Source organism: Passer montanus, unplaced genomic scaffold (assembly GCF_014805655.1).
Source record: "Passer montanus isolate IOZ18808 unplaced genomic scaffold, ASM1480565v1 scaffold69, whole genome shotgun sequence".
Lineage (NCBI taxonomy): Eukaryota > Metazoa > Chordata > Aves > Passeriformes > Passeridae > Passer > Passer montanus.
The window spans coordinates 2,497,097-2,517,084 of record NW_024372036.1 but is presented as its reverse complement, the minus strand read 5'-3'; the positions used below and the strand labels follow the sequence as shown (position 1 = coordinate 2,517,084).

General features: G+C 43.1%; 2 protein-coding genes across 2 annotated transcripts in view; one reads left to right on the top strand and one right to left on the bottom strand.

The window, feature by feature from the left end:
• The window catches only part of SIM2 (SIM bHLH transcription factor 2), a 62,022-nt gene extending 49,553 nt beyond the window's left edge, over positions 1-12,469 (top strand). Inside the window, exons 11-12 of the mRNA XM_039729292.1 lie at positions 639-1,047; positions 8,089-12,469. Of these exons, the coding sequence (XP_039585226.1) occupies positions 639-1,047; positions 8,089-8,795 (1,116 nt within the window). The 3' untranslated portion in view covers positions 8,796-12,469. The remainder of the gene's footprint in view (positions 1-638; positions 1,048-8,088) is intronic.
• A 67-nt stretch (positions 12,470-12,536) lies between these two features.
• Positions 12,537-19,988, bottom strand: part of HLCS (holocarboxylase synthetase) — a 118,804-nt gene continuing 111,352 nt past the window's right edge. The window contains exons 10-11 of the mRNA XM_039729291.1: positions 16,923-17,136; positions 12,537-16,411 (exon numbers count right to left, since the gene is read on the bottom strand). Coding sequence (XP_039585225.1) covers positions 16,243-16,411; positions 16,923-17,136 — 383 coding nt within the window. The 3' untranslated portion in view covers positions 12,537-16,242. The remainder of the gene's footprint in view (positions 16,412-16,922; positions 17,137-19,988) is intronic.

Below are 19,988 nucleotides of genomic sequence, written 5' to 3'. Positions count from 1 at the left end.
TGTCCACCCCAAGAAATCCCTCATAAAGCAGGATAAAATAAGATCCTTTTTCCTTAGGGTGGAAAGTACAGGTAGCACAAACCAGCTCTGGAAAGCGATGTAAAACCTTTGGGAAATGGAGTGTGTGAAGCACTTCAAACACAACATCTTTTCTTGGCAAAAAGAAGAAAATCCTGTACTTGGAATTGTGCTGTGAAAATCTGTGCTGGTGTAGAATGTGTGTCATTTATTGTTGGTGTGTGGAGCTCTTCATGTCAGGAGGAATTTCCCCATGGAAAGGCTGCCCAGGGAGGTTTGGAGTCCCCATCCTGGGAGGGGTCACCTGGAGGTGGCACACAGTGCTCTGGGCTGGGGACAAGGTGGTCACTGGGCACAGCTTGGACTGAGTGGACTGAGAGGGCTTTTCCAACCTTAGTCCTGTGATTCTGGAAAACTGAACTGCCAAAATTATCAACTCAAAGCAGGTTTTTTGTTCCCATGTGAAGGCAAAGTCGCAAAGAGAGGAACTTCAAACGTGCTGCTCAGTCTTGAGCCAGCGAGTCCCAGCTCTGGGTGCCTGTGTGACGTGTCCTGTACTTTCCTACAGAAGTTCCTCCTTTAACTCTCTTTCCCTGCTCTTTTCCCCCTCTTTCCCCCAGCAATACAGCTCGTTCCAAGCAGACAAACTGGAATGCAGCCAGGTGGGGAGCTGGCGCTCCAGCCCCGCTGCCAGCGCCGCCGCCCTTCAGGAACAGAACTTCCATTCAGAGAGCAGCGAACTCCTGTACGCCCCTCCCTACAGCCTGCCCTTCTCCTACCACTATGGACACTTCCCTGTGGATTCCCACGTCTTCAGTGGCAAGAAGCAAATGCTGCCTGCAAAATTCGGGCAGGCCCAAGGGGCGCCCTGCGAGGTGGCACGGTTCTTCCTGGGCGCGCTGCAGACCAACGGCGAGTGCCAGTGGCACTACGCCAACTCCCTGGTTCCCAGCAGCCAGTCACCCTCCAAAAGCCTTCCTGAGCAGCCAGTGAACATCATCAGGCACAACCTTGCACAGAGTTATGAAGGTGGGTGTCGCTCTGAGCCAGGGGAAAAAGCTCGGCCGCGCGGTGGATGGGGAGGATTTGTGTTCACGGTTTGAAAACTGGTTTTGATGCCTTGGATGCCTTCCGGGCCCTCAGTTTGGGAAGGACATTGAGATGTTTGAACAAATCCAGAGGGGACAGCGAGGCTGGAGAGGGGCTGGGAACACAAACCCTGAGAGGAGCCCTGAGGGAGCTGGGGGTGCTCCCCTGGAGAAAAGGAGACTCAGGGGTGCCCTCCTCACCCTGCACAGCTCCTGAAAGGTGCCTGTGCTCAGCTGGGGCTGGGCTCTGTCTGCAGCAGCACTGCCACAGCCAGAGCTCACAGCCTGCACTGCACCAAGGGAAATACAGGCTGCAGAGCAGCAAAGAGTTTATTCCAGAAAGGGTGATAAAGTTCTGGAATGGCTGCCCGGGGAGGTGGTGCAGTCCCCATCCCTGGGGGTGTTTAACAAAGCCTGGATGTGGCACTGGGGGCCAGGGTTCAGCTGAGCTGTTGGGGCTGGGTTGGACTCGATGCTCTTGAAGGTCTCTTCCAACCCAGTGATTCTGGAATTCTGTGAATTCTGTGAGTGGCTCCCTAGAGCAGAGGCTAGACAAGGTTAAGAGAATAAGAGCAGGTATTTAATAAAGGCCTCCACAGGTACACCTTGGGCACTCCCAGAGGCCTCACCCAACCTGGACAATGGTCACCAGTGTTTCACACAATTATCACTTTGGTCCATTTACATATCAAGGGTTAATTCTCCAATTACAGCTTCAGGTAATGAAGTCATTAACCCCCCGTTTGCTTCCTCCCAATTCATTTTTGTTTCTACTTTTCAGGGCCTGAGGCTGTAGGGTGTCCTTGGGTCTCAGGCCCACTGGGATTGTTTTGTCTGAGCAAAATGTGAAGGCAGTAACTAACACTTTATCAGGAGTTTAGAGTTATGCAGTACAGGACTGGAAAAATAGAAAAGCTGAAATCCTAAGGCATCAGTTTAGGAAGCCCAGAAAATCAGAGGCAGTGAAGTGTAACAATCATTCTATTTATGGTATTCCCATGTTCCTTCTTCCCATTTCCATCAGCACTGGACTGGGAATATTATCAAAGCTTCAGCTGACAAAATGCACCCACCAAAATCACAGTGATACCTCCTCCTTCAGTACTGGCACAGTTTACCCTCATGTTTTGCACTCTCAGAGTTATTTAAGTGGAATTTCTCAGGTAAGTCACGGCTGAAGTCAGATTGAAACTTGACCTCCACAGTAATTTTTGATAATTTTAACACAGAAATTAAAATAAACACCATCTATTCCCATAAAAATTGAAGCTTGTGCTTTGACAGCCCAAAGCCACTCTGAATGTCTTTACCTTACAGAGTGATAATTCTGCTTTACTTGATAATAATTCGGAATTTAAAATTGTCTCCTATAATCTGCATTATTTCACTGCACACATGGTCAGGGATAGAAATTCTTTGAGGAAAGGCATTGACTTTTCTGAGGTGGAAACCTACAAGAAATAACCTTGAAAAATTATAACACAACCAAATGTAAAGATGCTCAAAATACCCTCTAATCACAGAATGAGGGAATAATTAGGGTTGGAAGGGAATTCTGGGGATCATCTTGTCCAACTTGTTTATTTCCACTGTGTTCAACCAGAACAGGGTTTCTTGCAGTGGTTTTGGCAGAGATTTATCTCTCATTTTAAACACTCCTGATCTCACAGCTGCCCCAACTCCAAAGTGAAACTGAATCAAGTTGTGGGGGGCAAGGAACAATGTGAATCAGCTACAGCAACAAAAATATTTGGACAAAACAGATTCTGGCAATTCAGGCTATTTTGGGATAGTGTCAAGTATCTTTAACTCAATTAATAGCATTAATTACTCCCCTGACCCAGCTTCCCCTTCAAGTCAAACACAACTGAATTTAACTGGTTTTATGAATGAGTCTTGAAGTTCTGCTGAGATTTCAGGTTGCTGCTGACTTTAGCAAGAGTTGGTTGGGCTGGATTTCCCCCCTGTTCCCTGCTTTGCTTTCAGTAACTGTGAGAATTATACAAAAACTTGTCACAAAAATATGCAAAAAAAAACCCCAAAAAAATCCAACAAAAAAAAACAACCAAAAAAAACCAACCCACCAAAAAAAACCAAAAACAAAAAAACAAAAGCCAACAAAACAACCCAAAACTCCCACCACATCTGAGTTTATTCAGATTTAGCAAACACAGGAGTTCTTTTGTGATTTAAGGTGCATCTGAAAGTGTCAGAGAACATCAAGTGCAGAATTCAGATCAGCTGCTGCAGAACTCCCAGGAAATCCTTCATTAAACTCCTTTAAGCAGAATTCCAGTTTATCACTTTCCAATCCAGAGCAAATTCTTGGATTCCATAAACGCCTCTCTGCATTCATAATTTTCATTAATTAAAAATCACTGATGAGGACTGAGGTACTGCTGTGCAGTCAGATGGAAACCCTCATTTCTTGGAATGGAGGAATCAGTAGTGGAAATTTAAAATAAAAAAAAATTAAAAAGAAATTATTTAAAATAGATTATATTAAAAAATTAAAATAAATGTAAAATAAAAAAATTTAGGTAGTCTCCAGGGTGCCATTTTAGGTAGGTTCTTGGGTATCAGAATCAAGTATTTATTCCCTTATGGGTGTAGATATCCAACATCCAAAGGGAATATTAAAATATAAAGATATTAAAATATAAATATGTTCAAAGCTGAGCTTGCTGCATCAGACAGAAGATGGAATCAGACATCAAATGTGCTTCCCACAGAGGAACAAATATTTTCTGCCTGGGTTTTTGTCCTTCACAGGATGGTTTGACCTCACCCATGATGGGCCTCACCTCACTGCCAGCAGCATTTTATTTCACTTTTCTGTGGTTAGGCTGAAAATGAGCAAGAGGGAAGCTCTTCTCACAGCCTAGAGCAGGTTAAATCCTTTTCCTTAGTTTGTGCTCTAATTTGCTGTTTCCTTTGGTTGCTCCTGTGGACTGTGGGGGAAAAGGAGGAGTTTTAGACCAAAAATAGGAAATGGTTTTGTCCTTTCTGAAGATGCAGTGGGGAAAAAAAAAAAGAAAAAAGAAAAAAGAAAAAAAAAACCAAACAAAAATAAAAAACCCCCACCACCACCAAAAACCCCAGCCCCCCAAAAAACCACCCCCCCCAAAAAACACACAAAACCAAATCAAAGCAAACAAACAAAAAAAAAACCACAAACCCACAAAACAAAAAAGAACAAAAAAAATCCCAAACAAACAAAAAGACCCCAAAACCCCCAAAAAGCCCACAAAATGCCCCCAAAAAACCTACATATTTTTATTATAAGGATAAAGACTTAAGTAAATCCTGCCTATCCCCAGTAAATCTGCAGGAACAGGGTAAAAAACCCCAAATCCCAATAAAAAACCTGCAAGGAACTGCTGCTATTTTTCAATCTCATCCCACATCACAATTCCCCGCAAGGAGGAAAATGGAGCTGAAACACCAGTGGTTCCTGTTTCTGGTTCTGCTTCCACTGAAGATTTGCTGCTGGAGTTGGGAGATGCGGGTTCTTTTTTGGGCATTTTGATGCATTTTGATGGATATTTATTATGGATATTAATTGGGGATTTGCCAAACGTTGGCTTGCTACAATTAATTCTCTGCAAAAGCACTTCGAGTCGTATAAAAAAATAAACTTTTTTTTTTTTTTAAAGGAAATACATACATATTTCCTTTGAGTTGAGGAGAAAAATATGGTCAAACTCAGACCTGGGCAAAAGGGGAAAAGAAAACAGAACTCCCCCTATAAACAGGATTTCCACCCAATTTTTCCAGCCTTGTTTCCTCCTCAAGTAGACTCAGCACTGTTGCACTTTTGCTGAATTCTGAACCTTTGGAAGCGACTTTTTTGGGTTTTTTTTTTTTGCATCTGATCTCCCTTAGGTTGTCAAGTGCTGCTTTTTTCCAGTGGCTCACTGGAGAACTGACAGCCAGGGAGCTTCAAAGCAGGGAGGATCTGCTTAGCATCATCATCTTCGATCCAAAGGCAAAGCCAAATCTGACATCTGGCAGCCGGCTTGGATGCGGGGCCATTCCACATCACATCCACGGCAGCATCTGCCAAGAGCTCCGTGGGCCAAAGACATTTTTCTCCATGGAAAATAGCTCCTTTTGGAGAGATCAGAGATTGGAGGATGATGGTGCCAAGCCATCAAAGCTCTGAAGAAGCACGTAGCAGATACGACTGCCTGCAAATCAGATGTTTCTGCTTCTGGGATCTGGTTTTGAAGCTTCTTCCACTTTTTCCCAGCTGGCCCAGTCATCATAAAAAAAATAATTTCAGTGAAGGCAACTGTGTTTTTAGTCAGAAGTTTCCTTTTTACCCTTGAAATTGCTGCTGTGGGTACCACAGGACCTGCTGGTCAGCCAGTGGTGCTGTTGGGCCTTCTGAGCTACCTGTGTGAAGCTCTGTGCCACCAGCCATGCCAAAACTCAGGAAATGAGGAAAAAGATGGAGAAAATCTGTGGAAAAAACTCCCCAGGTTTAGCCAGTGCCTACTGGAAGAAAGAAATGACATTTTGCAAAGGGAATTCCCCATGAGACAAAGAGACATTTTGTCTCACCTTTGTTTTTGGAGAGAGAATAATGGAGAGCAATCAGCCCATGCCTTGGGTGATTTGAAATTAGGGTTCAGACTAGGACAAGCACAGACTGGGATAATCTAAAAAATATCTTTTCATGGGCAGTGGTTGTATTGAGACCTGTTCTATCTCTGCCTTGTTTGATAAAAAGGAGGGAGAGGGACTTTTTATAGGGGCGGAAAGTGATAGGACAAGGGAAAATGGTTTTGAGCTGCCACAGGGCAGGGTCAGATCAGAGACTGGGAAGAAACGTTTTTTGCTCAGGGTGGTGAGACCCTGGCACTGGTGAAGCTGTGGCTGCCCCTGGATCCCTGGCAGTGCCCAAAGCCAGGTTGGACACTGGGACAGGGGAAGGTGTCCCTGCCATGGCAGGGGTGGCACTGGATGGGCTTTGAGGTCCTTCCCAACCTAAACCATTCTGGGATTCTGGGATTTACAACCTGATGGTTCATCCTCAACCCAGCAGGACTGGAGATTACAAAATTAAAGGTGTCCAGGCAGAGGCCAGCTGGTGGCTGTGATGCCTCAGCTTCTTCCAAGCTCTGTTGGGCTCTAGAAATGGAGAAGGACAATATTTTGTTGAGAGATTAAAGAAGAGCCACAAAGTGAAAATATTCCAAAGTGTAGTAGGACAAATCCATCCCTCTTGTGGACACCTTAAACCCAGAACACTTGATCATGAAACCTTATTATTTATGTCAGTAGCTCTCATCATCTACATTTGTTTCACAATAAAAACACCAAATGTGGAGTTAAAATCAGAGCACTGAACTACACCAGTGAAATTCCCAAGCTATTCTCAAGCACGTGGCTGAATCCTGGTTGGATTTGTGATCTGAAAGGGCCATTTTTCACCAGCTGGTGAGAACTCAGCTTCCTTCAGCTTCTCCTTCTTGTGACAAAATGTATACATAGAAAAGGGAAAGAATAACTTGAAAGGTTATTGTTTCTAGGAGGGTGAAGAAGAAATTGGAACCAGATTTCTGTTTAAATTCTGGTGTTAATTACGTAGTGCAACTCCCTCTGAAATTAATGGAGCTCTGCATATATATAAAAAAAAAAAAGCTACAACTGAGCTATTTCTGCTTCCTCTGTTATCCATGAAGGCTTTGCCAGTCTATTACAGCACAGGGAATATTCACTTATTAATGGGCATGGTTACATCAGCAACCAATAGAGGGGAACTCCAAAAGTTTTAAGATGTTGAATAAAATTGTTAGAAAAACAGAAAACCCATTTCAAAAAAGGCACTTAAGTGTCCAGGGCTTCCAGTGAACCTCACACAAAACAAGAGTTTGGGTCTAACATGAGAAATTTTCTCAGTGTGTCATTTTTCCTTTAACATAAAACTTTCAAATGTGCCTTGAAGGAGCTGTTTAACTCCCAAACTGTTCATAGGAGAGTGCAAAAAAAAATTATTACTCATATGGTACAGGAGAAAACCAGAGGCCTTTTCTCTCACTGCTTGTAGACAGGGGTGTACAGAAAGGAAAAGCTTCATAAGGCAAGCAGAAAATGGTAAAAATAACTCAAATTGCTTCAAGAGTTCAGTTGCCATGCAGAAACTGAGGGGAAAAAAGACTGCCTAATACATTTTAGAGGAAAAGCCTGAACAGACATCCTAGGCTCACATTGTTGAAAAATTAAGCATCTGGCTTCTAATTCTCTAAAAATACCCAATTTTTTCTCCCCCATTCAATGTTGTAACCTGCATTTTTATCATTGTCTACCCTTGATACACGGAAATATCTTAAAAGCAGAGATTCAGCATTGCTGAAGAGGTGTTTGTGTTCATTTCCAGAGATGTTTTTAATATCTGATGTCAGTTTTTCAAAGAGAAAAAGCAAAACCTTTAGCAAGACCCACTCTGGGTATCACAAAGAGATTTCATTAATTAGACAATGACACGTCACCTTCTAATATCTTATCCAGATATTAAAGGTACCCAAAAGAAATACCATTAATTACAGAATCAGCCAGAACCAACAGAACAACCAGAATCAACAGAATTCTGCAGAATGAAAAGACCTTTGAGATCATTAAGTCCAACCTCTGAGCTGGATGTTCTCCTTGCAAGGACAAGCGTCCAATGCACTCCCACAATGACAGGAAGAATAAATTCAGTTTATTTCTCGTTATTATTCTGTGATTAAAACAATTCCACTATTTTAATCACGGAATCATTGATAGGTACCAACGTTATCCAGCTTTTAGATAAACCTCTGAGAAAAGCTTCCTTCAGGGGAAAGTTTTTGGATTCAGATTGTAGTTCCTAACATTTCTTTGGCTTAATTCCCCTGACTGAGCTGTGATAAGTTCAGATAAGCTCGTGCCAGTGAGTTATAATTACTGCAAAGGCTCGTTGTCAGTAATTAACACGTTTTCCTTCCCCTGCCAGTGCCACTGTCCAACAGGAGGTACAACCAGGACGCTCTGCCCGAGGCCTTCCCGAGCTGCACGGCGCCCATGCCGGGCCGCTACAAAGAGGAGCTCTACGACTCTTCCATCATGAAACACAACAAAACAGAGCCCAGGCTCCAGCCCCCCGCCCACCTCATCAAAGAGGAAAACAAGCTGGCTTTTACCAGAGACCTGCCAGAAAAAATGGCCATCAACGAGGGCTCGTTCTCCAACCCGCTGCTGCCCAAATCCGAGTGCTGCCAGGCCAAGGCCGTGGGACAGCTGAGCCACCTGCTGCCCGTGCCCTCGGTCTACGAGCAGAGCAGGAGGATTTGTGTCAAAGACCCCAAATTTGGGCACATCAGCCACCACCCAGGCAGCCTGGAGGAGCTGGACGAGAGGATGGGCGTGAAGCTCGACCACGAGGCCGATGGCGAGCGGCTGATGGATGTGAGGCCCTCGGGCCAAGTCCCCTTCGTGCTCCTCAACTACCACCACGTGCTGGCCAAGCACGGAGCTTTCCAAACTTCCCCCTGCACGGCCACGGGACACGTGGGAGAAAATTATTCCTACAACTCTGAGGAAGTCAACGCGTTTATTTACAAAAACCAAAGCCCCTCCTCGGCTTCTTCTCCAGAAACCCACAAGGAATCTGCACTACCCCATTACATTGGGACTTCTGTCATCATTGCCAACGGCAGGTGACGGTAGCGCAGGAGTGTTCTGTGTTTCATTAAGAAACCAAACTGTAATGATTTGCTAAAAAACAAAACAAACAAAAAAAAACCAAACCAAGCATGAGGAAACACAGTGACATTTACTGAGCAAAGCTGGAGGGCAGTGAGGGACAAACTGGTGAGTTCCACAAGTCCCCGTGGCCAGGAAAATCCCCTCCGTCCCCTGCCGTGCTTCGGTGTCCCAGACACAGCTCTGGTGCCAGGGAGAAGCCAAGTTCCAGATCTTATTTTTGTTATTTTATAGTGTGCAGCAGAAGGAGACGAGAGCCGTTATATGCAGAGGTTTATATGAAGAACATTTTTTTTTTCCTTGACACCCTCCTTAAAATAAACTCAAGATTTTTTTTTTTAATCATTATCATAAAATATGCATTCTAGTTTAGGGTTTTTTTGACAAATTGTGTGAAACCTCGCATCAACTCTCCACCCAACCCCCTGACAAATGGACTTTGTTGAGAGAGTGGTGATTTTGAGCAACCACAACACAGCTGTCCTACCCAAACAGAAAAGAGCTTATTTATTAATTACCAAAAAGTTTTAAAACTAAATAAATCAACCCTACATTTGATTTATTTAACACAGATTTCAGTGTTCTGAGATTGTTGCCACCACCATTTATCTTGACAAGGGACAATATGACAAATTAATAGGTACAAAGATAGGTATTACAGGGTTACAGGTCTTGTCATGGCAAATTGGGACAAATTATGGAGCAGGAACTAATTCCCCACAAATAAGAAAAGGAAACTCCTAAATCCTGTGTTTCCCTGGGTATTCTGGGGGAAGCCTGTGCAGATTTTCAACCCAGCCAGTCACAAATACATCTTAATAACAGCACCAGAAATGTTTTCTTTATAGTCAAGAGAATAATGAACATTTCTGCCTTATTTTGAACTTACCAGCAGAATTGTGAGCTTTGAAAATTCCAGCTCTTAACACGCTGAACTTCCTCCAGCATAAATCCTGTTGTCAGCACAAAGGTAGGGCTGGAGTTCCCTGGTTGGAGCACTCCACAAATCCCAAACAGCACATTTGAAACTCTCACATTTGGCCCAGCCAGCCAGGAACAGATTTTCACCCCTTTATTTTTAATTCTTTGCAGAGGATGGATCTGTGGGAGTTTAACTGACAACGCTCAGCCCACGGTGGTTTTCAACCATCTCCCCAGACACTGTGAGTGGATAAAACAACAAAAGGCACCCTAAACAATAAATGTGGCTCTAGATCTCACTCAGCTCCATTCCTTACCCCAATTCAAGCTTAATTCAGAATTTTTCAACTTTTCTCTCATCAGACTCTAAAGAAAACTTCACTGAAAAACCTTGAGTGCCCTGGGATGGTGGAAGGTTCCCTGGATGAGCTTTAAGGTTCCTTCCAACCCAAACCATTCCATAATTCTTTGAAGAAAATTCTTACCTGGTTTACATAACATGGAAAAAACCACTTGCTCATGGATTGCACCTTGTCAGAAAAATCATAATGCAATACTCAGTCCTAAAAATTCCATGTTCTCCAACTTTTCTATGCAGCAATAATTCATCCCAGAATGGTCTGGGTTGGGAGGGACCTTAAAGCTCATTCAGCAGTTCCAAGCCCCTGAAATGGGCAGGGAATTTTCCATTAGAATACAGAAATAAGGTTATTTCCTTCTGTGTATGAATATTTATTGCTAAGAGTACACAAAAATACTTTAAAAGCAAAGGCTTGAAAACAATTATCAGTATTTTTTTTCAGTTCTTCCTGTTAAAGGTTAAAGAGAAGCCTTTATTATCATTACCAAATTAATATTCACTTGAAAATGAACTTGAACTGAACACTCTCAGTTGTTGCTTTCAATGACATGAAAAATACATTTTGTGCTAAACAGAACAAAAAAAGCCAAATCAGTGATTACAAAAAAACCCCAAAACAGAACCAAACCAGCACAGTCACTCCCTGTAACCTCAGCTTGTTCAGTGCTGGAGAAGCTGGCAAGTCTCCAGAAAAGCTGTAAATGTGGATTATAATCATGCTGACCCCATAAATCAAAGGCAGGAGACACCAGTTGCTTTCCCAGTCGGTTCAGAGCCCTCCCAGCCCCTGCTCCTCATAAACGACCCCAACTCCTGAAAAGATAATTATGGGTTCATTTTGTTCAATTAAATTAAGCCCATGCCCCACAAAGGAGCCACTGGCATGGTTGGCATCATTAAAAAGAAACCTGATGCCCAACCTCTCCTGCTGCACTTTCTCCCTCATTAGTGGCACTGCTGCATTTGGGTGTTCCTGCAAGCCCTGCTTGCTATAAAAACACCAAAATTGGCCTTTGCTTGAGAAAAACACCATTGATATTTTTCAGCTCGATGTTTTTCCACCTTGTTATTCCCACTTCCAGGCTTTATTCCAGCAGCCTGAGCAGAGGAGGTGTTCCATCATTCTCCCCCAGGTGTTTTAGGGGAGGTGATGCCCAGGCACAGGAAATTTCCCTGCGAGGCAATAATGAACCAATTAAGAACTCCCAGCTGATAATGCAGGGGAAGGTGCAGAAAAGATGGCAAAAGCAAATGTGGGAAGGATTTTTTTTTTCTGCCACTCTCCAAGATTCAAACAGCAATTCCATGTTTCCATCTGGGGGTAAATTACATTGGGAGAAAAATAGGATTTTTTGGTCAGTTAAATCACAGATGTTCTCAGCAAAATCAGAGTGCAGAACAGGGCACTGCCATCACAGTGGTAGTGTTTTAATGATGAAAAATGGGATTTTTTGGTCAGTTAAATCACATGTTCTCAGCAAAATCACAGTGCAGAACAGGGCACTGCCATCACAGTGGTAGTGTTTTAATGATGAAAAATGATTTTAATAATGAAAAAAAAAAAAGGTACTGAAGAGGAATGTGAATTGAAATATATTATGAAAAATAACCTCATTTCTCTTTAGTATTTGACCCACACCTTTGTAGTGAGACTTCACAAGATTTTAATTCTTGGGGGAGTTCAGACCTGGCAAGAAAATAATGGAAAATGGGCGAAAGAGAGTGAAAGAGGGAGTATTTTACCAAAATCATAGAAAATTTGGGTTGGTAGGGACTTTCAAGATCTTATTCCAACCCCCTGCCAGTCAGGGAATCTTCCAGCAGCCCCAGGTAAAGCTGGAAAAGTGAATTCCATAGCGAGGGGTCTCCAAGTTTTGGAAGCAGTGCAATGGAAATAAAACAAGGTGATAAAGGCACAGATAAGTCCCCAGCTCTCTGTGCCCTGGGACTTGAAAAAAGTAATTTAAGGAAATTCAGCACAACAGGTGCAAAACTGGGGAATTCATCACTGAAAGTGCCAATGAATGGGAAATCTGCCAGAATTTCTCCAGAAATCTCAAGACAGGACATAAATTCTTTTTTTTTCCCAGCGTTTCAGTCACACCTCAAAAACGCCACAGAGGAAATATTGTTATTCCAGTTTTTTCCTGAAGGTTAGATTTTGCTTTTTTTTTTTAATATGATGCAGATAAAAGCTATTTGGCAAGTGTAGGTGAAGCACGCAACCCAACCAACCTATTCAAGCTCAGAATTATATATGTATTCCCTAAAAATGTAAAGCATTTTTGCTTATTTATTATGTAAAACAAAACTGTTAAAATGTTAATAAAATCCTGTAGCCAAAGGAAAACTGAGTTGAATTTCTCTTTTTTTTTACATACAAAACAAAGTATTTCACAAAGGACAATGGTGCATACGGTGCATACTTGAAAATTTATTTCATGTGTGACATGTTCTATATTGACAATTAATGTACTATAAAACACACACAGAGTTTTAAAAATTTATTATATTATTGCTACGTTGCATTTTAAATGAAGACACTTGGAAAATGCAAATAACACAGAATCACTATTGAGATACTCAACACATGACAATTCTTCCCTGCAGTTCTTTTTTCTCCATCATTTTTTGACCTCTGCCCTTTGCTGGGCCCAGATCTAATTTCTTTGGTGTCTGATCAAGGCAGTGCATCCCCACCACCACTTAGCCACGCAAATGTTTTTATCAAACCAGTGACCCCAGGAACCAGCACAAATCTTTCCCATGACAGATATTTTGATTGTAGAGATCTCCAAAGAGTTGCAAAAAGTAAATTTTTTTTTCAGGCTGCTGATGCAGCTGAATCAGAGAAAGCAAAGAAACGAATTTTTGCACAGTGAAGCAGCAGCATAAAGAATTAAATGCTTTAATATTATTTCCAGGTAATAGCCCTTGATTTGTTGGATATATTAAAAAATAAAAAAGAAGCTCTGAAGTCTTATAAAAGCTTTACTAGAAGCAGGATGTGCTGCCTGGGCTCTGAAATGTGAAGTACATTATTACTTTTTCAAACCTTTGGAAGCAGCTTTGTTGCTGACTGGGCACGACCCACCCTGGACTCGCACACGTGCCAACACACCCAGAAGTTTTCCTATCAATAAACAACCCCCACAAATGTTTCCACCATGAGAAATGTTCTACCAGAGCCCAGCAGGAAAAAAAAATTAAAAAAAAGAAGTCCCAGTAATAGGGACATGGTAATAAATGGGTTTTTTGAAAGCACTTCATCAAGAAAATAGTTTAAGATATGAGCTCAGCCTCACAATGGAAGAGGTGTTTTACTAATCCAGACAGCTGAACGAAATGAAACATTTTCAGAGCTTTATTCCTGGGGCTGGAGCTGGCTGGATCTCTCCAGCCCCACATCCAGGGACACCCCACACCACATTTGTCTGTCACGCATGGAGAACAAGAAAAACAAGGATTTTCCTGCAAAAATGTTGTGGCCACGTTGGGCAGAGGAAGAGTCAGACTCCACCTGACAGAGACTCAGGGACTTCTCCAAGCACTTCATCCAGCTGCTCTTTGTCCCATGGGAATTCTTTTTGTCTTTGGTTTTTCCCAAGGGAAAGCCAGAAATCCTTCATCCAAATCCAGGAGACACCAGAAGAGGCCACAGAAAAGGCAAAGTGGCTCCCATGATCTGGCACATCCAGGGCTGGGCAGCTCTCCCCTGTGGCAAGGAAATTCCACTCCAAGTTTCTTCCCAGTGCAGAAATTTTGGGAATAACCTGACAATTCCCAGCGAGAACAGAATCAGCTCATCACTAAGGCAGCTACAAAAGGACCAACAGCAACCAGGAAATGTTGCAGCATTTAAAAAACGCTGAAAAATCCCTCTGCTGCTGCTCAGCCACTAAAGCTTTACAAACTCATTCTGCCCTTCCAAAATTCCCATGCTTTATCCTTTTCCCCCCCTTTTTTTTTTGTCCCCAGTGAAGGGAGAAGGAAGTTTTAAGGAAGTTTTAAGGAAGTTTTAAGGAAGCCACTCAAGTCCCAGTCCGAGGCACGACCTGGTTGTTCGATCCCTCCAGGCACTTCCCATTCTGTGTGGAACATGAACAAAACCCAAAAGGTGCTTCCTGAAGGCAAATCCTAAAGCTGAGACAGTTTTAGCTACAAATTCTGGCTTAAGGTGAAGTTTTGTAAAACTCTGTGGTTGGAAAAGCAGCACCAGAGCTCTGCTTTGCTGCAGTTTGCTCGTGAAGGAAAAGGCAGAAAATAAATAAGGATGCAGCAGGAAGATGTGAGTGTGCATGTGCACACCCGCTTTTGATAGATCTATATATAAATATTTTTTTTTCTTTTTATTGAAGCTTTTTTAAGCCAGACTTGAGTCTCAGTTGATTAAAATATGCATTAATATTGAATTCTGATATCAAAGGCAGCCGCCAAACCTTCTCAGCCCAAAGCAGTTTTGAAAGCATCTGGTGGGAAAAAGCTAAACTTGGTGCATCATTTTAATTATGGCAATTAACAGCTGTGTGTGTGCAGTTCTAGGAGATGCTGATGTGCAGCCTCATGTGATCTGGATCATGGGGGGAAAAAAAACCCAGCAGGGTTTGGACAATCAGGACAAATCTTCTGTGAGATGAAGCATAAAATCCTAAATTTAACAGGGACAATTTAATTTCTACTCTTGCTGCCAAACCACCTAAACCCTAATATGTGAGGATTGGTCAAAATTACCATTAGAGACAAGTTTCCTTGTTTTAAGACTTCTCGGCTTTGGAGCTCAAACAATCTAAAATGTTTGGATTGTTTATGAGGTGAACTTTAACCTAAAACCCCCATTTCTGGCTACAAGACAGTAGTTTCCTTTCTGCAAACCCAATGTGGCCGATCCACCATGAAAAAAAGAAATTAAAGTGGCCACATCCCAGCTGGGACAAGCCTGGCTGGCACAGAATTGTTTGGGGAGCTGTGGTGGCCAAGCCTCCTTGGGAGAAAACCCCACCAAGCTCCCACGTGGCTGCTCCAGGAGAATTCCCAGGCTGCTCCTCCCACCTGGAAATGTGCAGGCAGCCCCAAAAATGAGCTGCTTTCAGGTCAGCAGGTGTTAAAGCTCTTGCTTTTAGTGGTTAGCAGCAAAACCAGACAGTGGCTTGGAAAAGGGGGTGACAAAAGGGCTGTGGAAGAGAATTTGGACACGGGAATGGTGTGATTCCTCTTTCTCACTGCAGTAGTTGTTTGCAGCAGGGAATTTGATTTATTCCCTCGATTTATTCACTTAACTTCATTGAGGTAATGATAAAATTACCACTGAATTCTAAATTAATTGCAGGTCTCATCCCCTGAGATGGCATTCTACAATAACTTGGGTGTGACACTGCTACAGTGGGTTTTTCCTCCTGAAACCTCTTGGAAAACCGTGATTTAAAGGACAGATGAGATGATTTACTCAGATCCAACTGACTGAGGAGAGCAGAGTGCAAATCACTTGGATAACCCAGCACAGCTCCTACGTGCTGATGGAATACTCTCCCAAAAACTGAAGGCAGCCATTAAGAGTTGCAGACCTGAGATCAAAGCACAGGTTGGTAAATTATTGTAGAGGTCTACACAGAGAAGAACCAAATCAGGAGCTTCACTCAGACCTGGAATTAAGCACAGTGGTGATCCCAGCAATTCAGGAATATGTGATGTTAAAGCTGGTTTTAGTGAAGACAACACAGAAAAACAGAATTTAGTTTAAAAAAAAACAAAACAAAGTAAAAAAGTAAATATTGTCCTGCACTGTGCTAAATCACACAGAAACAACAAAAAAAGGAAATGTTGAGCCACTTCAGTCTCTCCAGTACAGGGTGTAAATGAGGAGAACATTCTGTTCACCACAAATATTCCTTTGCAAAAAGACCCCTTGCAAAGAACAGATCCTTACAAAGAATGGCAACAGAGGTGTGTTTTACAGTTAATGAAAAGAATAAAGGCCTTCAGCTGTGAGATCACCACCTCTTTTCAGCTGCTGACGTTACCCACAGCAAGCACAAAGCAGAAAATCAGCAGGAAAATCAAACTTTCAGTTACCCTTCCCACCTTGGGCAGGGTGAGGTGACAGTGCCCGGCACTAAAGAGTTCCTGTCAGTGCTTGGGGACGATGAGGTTCCTCAGCATGTCAAAGGAGTTGCCATCAGGGTGCACAGACTCCACGCCCTTGCCCTCCTGGTGCACCTGGAGGTATCCACAGTCATCAACCCCAACAATCCAGGCCAGCGGGCCGTCCTCGCTGCGGAGCCGCACCTGCTTCCCACTGAGAATGGGGGCAGAAAACAGAATTCTGTCACAACTGCCCTGGGCTGGAAATGCAGGATGTGCCTGGGGGTGTGTGTTCAATGCTCTCACTCTGGCAGTGCTGCTTTGTATTACTGCATTTTAATTTTACTTTTATTTTTTCCCTAATAAAGAACTGTTATTCCTACTCCCATATCTTTGCCTGAGAGCCTTTTAATTTCAAAATTATCATAATTTGGGGGGAGGAGGTCTACATTCTCCATTTCAAGGGAGGCTCCTGCCTTCCTTAGCAGACACCTGGCTTTTCAAACTAAGACAGCAACCCATGGACACTGAGCAATTAAAACTGATGCCTCAAGATTTCAGCTTTTCTATTTTTCAAATCCTGTACTGCATTAATGTATAACTCTAAACTCCTTATAAAGTATTTTAAATTATTCACTCATATTAAAGGGAATTTTGTGGAAAAAGACAAAATACCCACGAGTTCTTCCACCGATTTGATTAAAAGAAAGTTTGAGAACTCTTACCTGTGTACCCAGTACTTGTAGTACTGGGGAAGAACTCCATTGGGCCCCTTCTCCTGGAAAACCTCAATGAGCCTCTCCAGCACAGTCACAGTCCTTGCAATGAGGCAGTCTGCACTCAGAGCCTTCAGCTCTGTCCCCTCTTCCCTGTTCAGCTTTGCAATGAGGTCATTGATGCAGATGGTGGGGTTGCTGTTATTCACATTAAATCCAAAGCCTGCAGAAAACAAAGAGAAGGACACAATCAAAGAGACAAACTCTTTGTTGCCACCACATCCATCTGCTCCCTACAATTATCCCTCAGGATGGCTCCCAGAGCTGCCTTCATTCAGCCTCTTACACTTTTGAATCTTCTTTCTCCTGTAATTACAACCCTCAGCTCAGATTTTGCTCCTTGCCCCCAAAAAGGCTCCTCAGAGTTAGAGAGGCAAATCCAGCAGAGCCTTTCAACCACACCCATCCCACCAGTGAGGGCTGGGAGAGGATAAACTGCACCTTGGTTCCAAAACATCCCTGTGAGACATTCCTGTACTCCCTGGAAGGTCCTCAGCCCACTCAGAGAACAACTGATCCTACCCTGAGATGGAGTTTTATCTCCCAGTCTAAAACTCAGCTCAGAGACCTTTCTGTTTCCTGCAGTGAGCTGAGTGCCCTTTCCAAAAACCCAGACTTTTCACTCAGCTGATAAGCCTCGTTTGGCTTGCTCAGGAAAGCCCAGAAGATTTGATTTTAACTTTGTAAGACTCCAGTTTGCCTAATCTATCTCACCACAGCATATCCTTTAGAAGCCTCAAGCCTCTCGCTGAGATTTCTCCAGCTGGAATTCCCAAATTCTGAGTTGGCAGAATGCCTCCCTTGTTTAAATATGGCTCTTGGGGCCTTTTCTGCAGCCTGCAGAAACAGGCTTCGAGGGATGTAAAGAAGTATATTGTATTACCTGTTTATTTTTTTCTCCTAATAATTTGGGGGTTTTTTTCTTCCCTCAGACATTTGGGATAAAACCCCCTGTCTGTCAATCAGGTTTGGGCAGGATGCACCTCCAAGGAGGTGCAGATGTCTTGATTTGTAAATTTGCTGTTAATAATTCATAATTTATATTAACTTTGAAAATGATCCCTTCAGTGAAAAGGAGTTTTTGATTTTTAACAAGTCAGGGAACGCAGACAAACAAGGCACAGTGATCTCAACACACCAGTCCTGTGGAAACGAGCTGAAATGGGTTACTGGAAAGAGATAAAGGAAAATGAACTGGAAAATGTAACGAGCTGGGCCAGCAAATCCCAGCTCAGCCATCTGCACTCCAGCGTGAGGGAGCAGAGACACCGTGGCCACTGAGGGGGTCCATCAGCAGCCTCAGGATCGCTGCCCAGCCATCCAAAAAGTGGGACACAACAGCCACCCTGGCACAAGGAGCTCAGCTGAAGCCCCAACACCTGGGAGCAAACACGGCAAAGGGGAAAAGGCAGCCAGGAAATCTAAAAACCACGAGGTGCTCAGGGCTCTGGGGGCACCTCTGCAGGGTCCACGAGAGAAGAGAGCACTGAGCAGTGTCCCTGCCGTGCTGATGTGGCTGATGGATGTTGCAGTGGTGGATCCATGAGGATCTGGACGTGCCTGAGCAGAGCAGAGGAGCGCTGGCCGCTCACGCTCGCTGGCTGTCCCCTGCATTCCACTGGTGCTTGGCTCCCCCGCCTGCTCCGGGTCTGGCCCTCACATTAATGGTGAATGCTCCTCTCAGAACTCCTCCTCCAGAAGTCCCAACACCGTAAAGTTCTTCAATTTTAAATTTCAGATTGGAAAAAAAAAGTTTTTTGGTTGGTTTTTTTTTTTGCCAAACTGTGTTTAAAAATCTCAATGTGAAACATGTCACCTGCAAGGCTTGAGCAGTGAAAATGCAGGTTTGTCTTTGATCTTATTCTCCGGAGCTCCTCCTTGGAGAAGTGAAGCCACAGAGATGACCTTTGATTTCCATCATTATCCTCATTTATGGGAGATTCTTGGGAATGCCAAGGAAACAGTGAGTTCAGGGCCTGGGTGTGGCACTGAGTGCTCTGGCTGGGGACAAGCTGGGCACAGCTGGGACTCCATGGGCTGGGAGGGCTTTCCCAGCCTCAGGGATCCTGGGATTCTGTCTAGGAAAGGATCCTTTGGAAAAAGGCTGATGGATCTGACACGCCTTTCCTGTTGGGGAAGCTGAATCCCATCACTCCTACTAATCCAAAAATTTAAATGTCATGAGGCCCCTTTAGGACTCCAAGGGAAACACAGCACTGGAGTGATGGAAAGGATCCTTGGATCCATATAGAGCAACGAGGTTTCAATTTTCAAAGCTCCCAGGTGAAAAGAGACTGATGAAAATAGGCATTATCTACACCTCAGGCCAACCAGATGGATATCAGAAAGAATGGATACAGAAAGTCTCCGTTTGAATTGGAATATTTTGATGTTTAGGGTAAGAATGGAAAGGTCCAAACCAAATATGTGAAGTGCTTAAGAGATACTTGATATAAGGAACTATTTTTAGATGTATTCCTGCTTTCCTTATGTTAACCAGGCTGTAGGAAAACATGGAAGTTGTAAATGGCTGAAGGGGCACAGAGAGATTTCTTAAGTTTCTGTGCAATTTCCATTCTGTTCAAGTCGATTATTTACAAAATGAAGATATAAAATTGAACAGAAAATGTCATGTCTGGACATGTTTCACAGAAGGAGGTGACATCTTCAACTCTTTTCTTGCACCTCTAAAATCACAGAAACAACACCATGACCACTCCATCTTTGCAGGATACTTTGCTTGTGCTACATTCAAATATAATTTTTTTCTTTACCCTTTTAGACTTGCTAAGGGATTTCTTTCAATTTTCTACACACAGCAGAGACAATTGTTTTGGGACCATAATCTGGAAAGTTTCTGAGCAGATCTGGGATGCTTAGGGGAAAAACTTCCTTATCACAGAGCAGGATGATTATCAGACTAAAGATGATAAAAACATCTCAATAATTAAAAAATGAAAAAACATTACTCTGTGTATGTAGCTCTTCTTTTGATTTAAAAGGCATGTTCTTCAT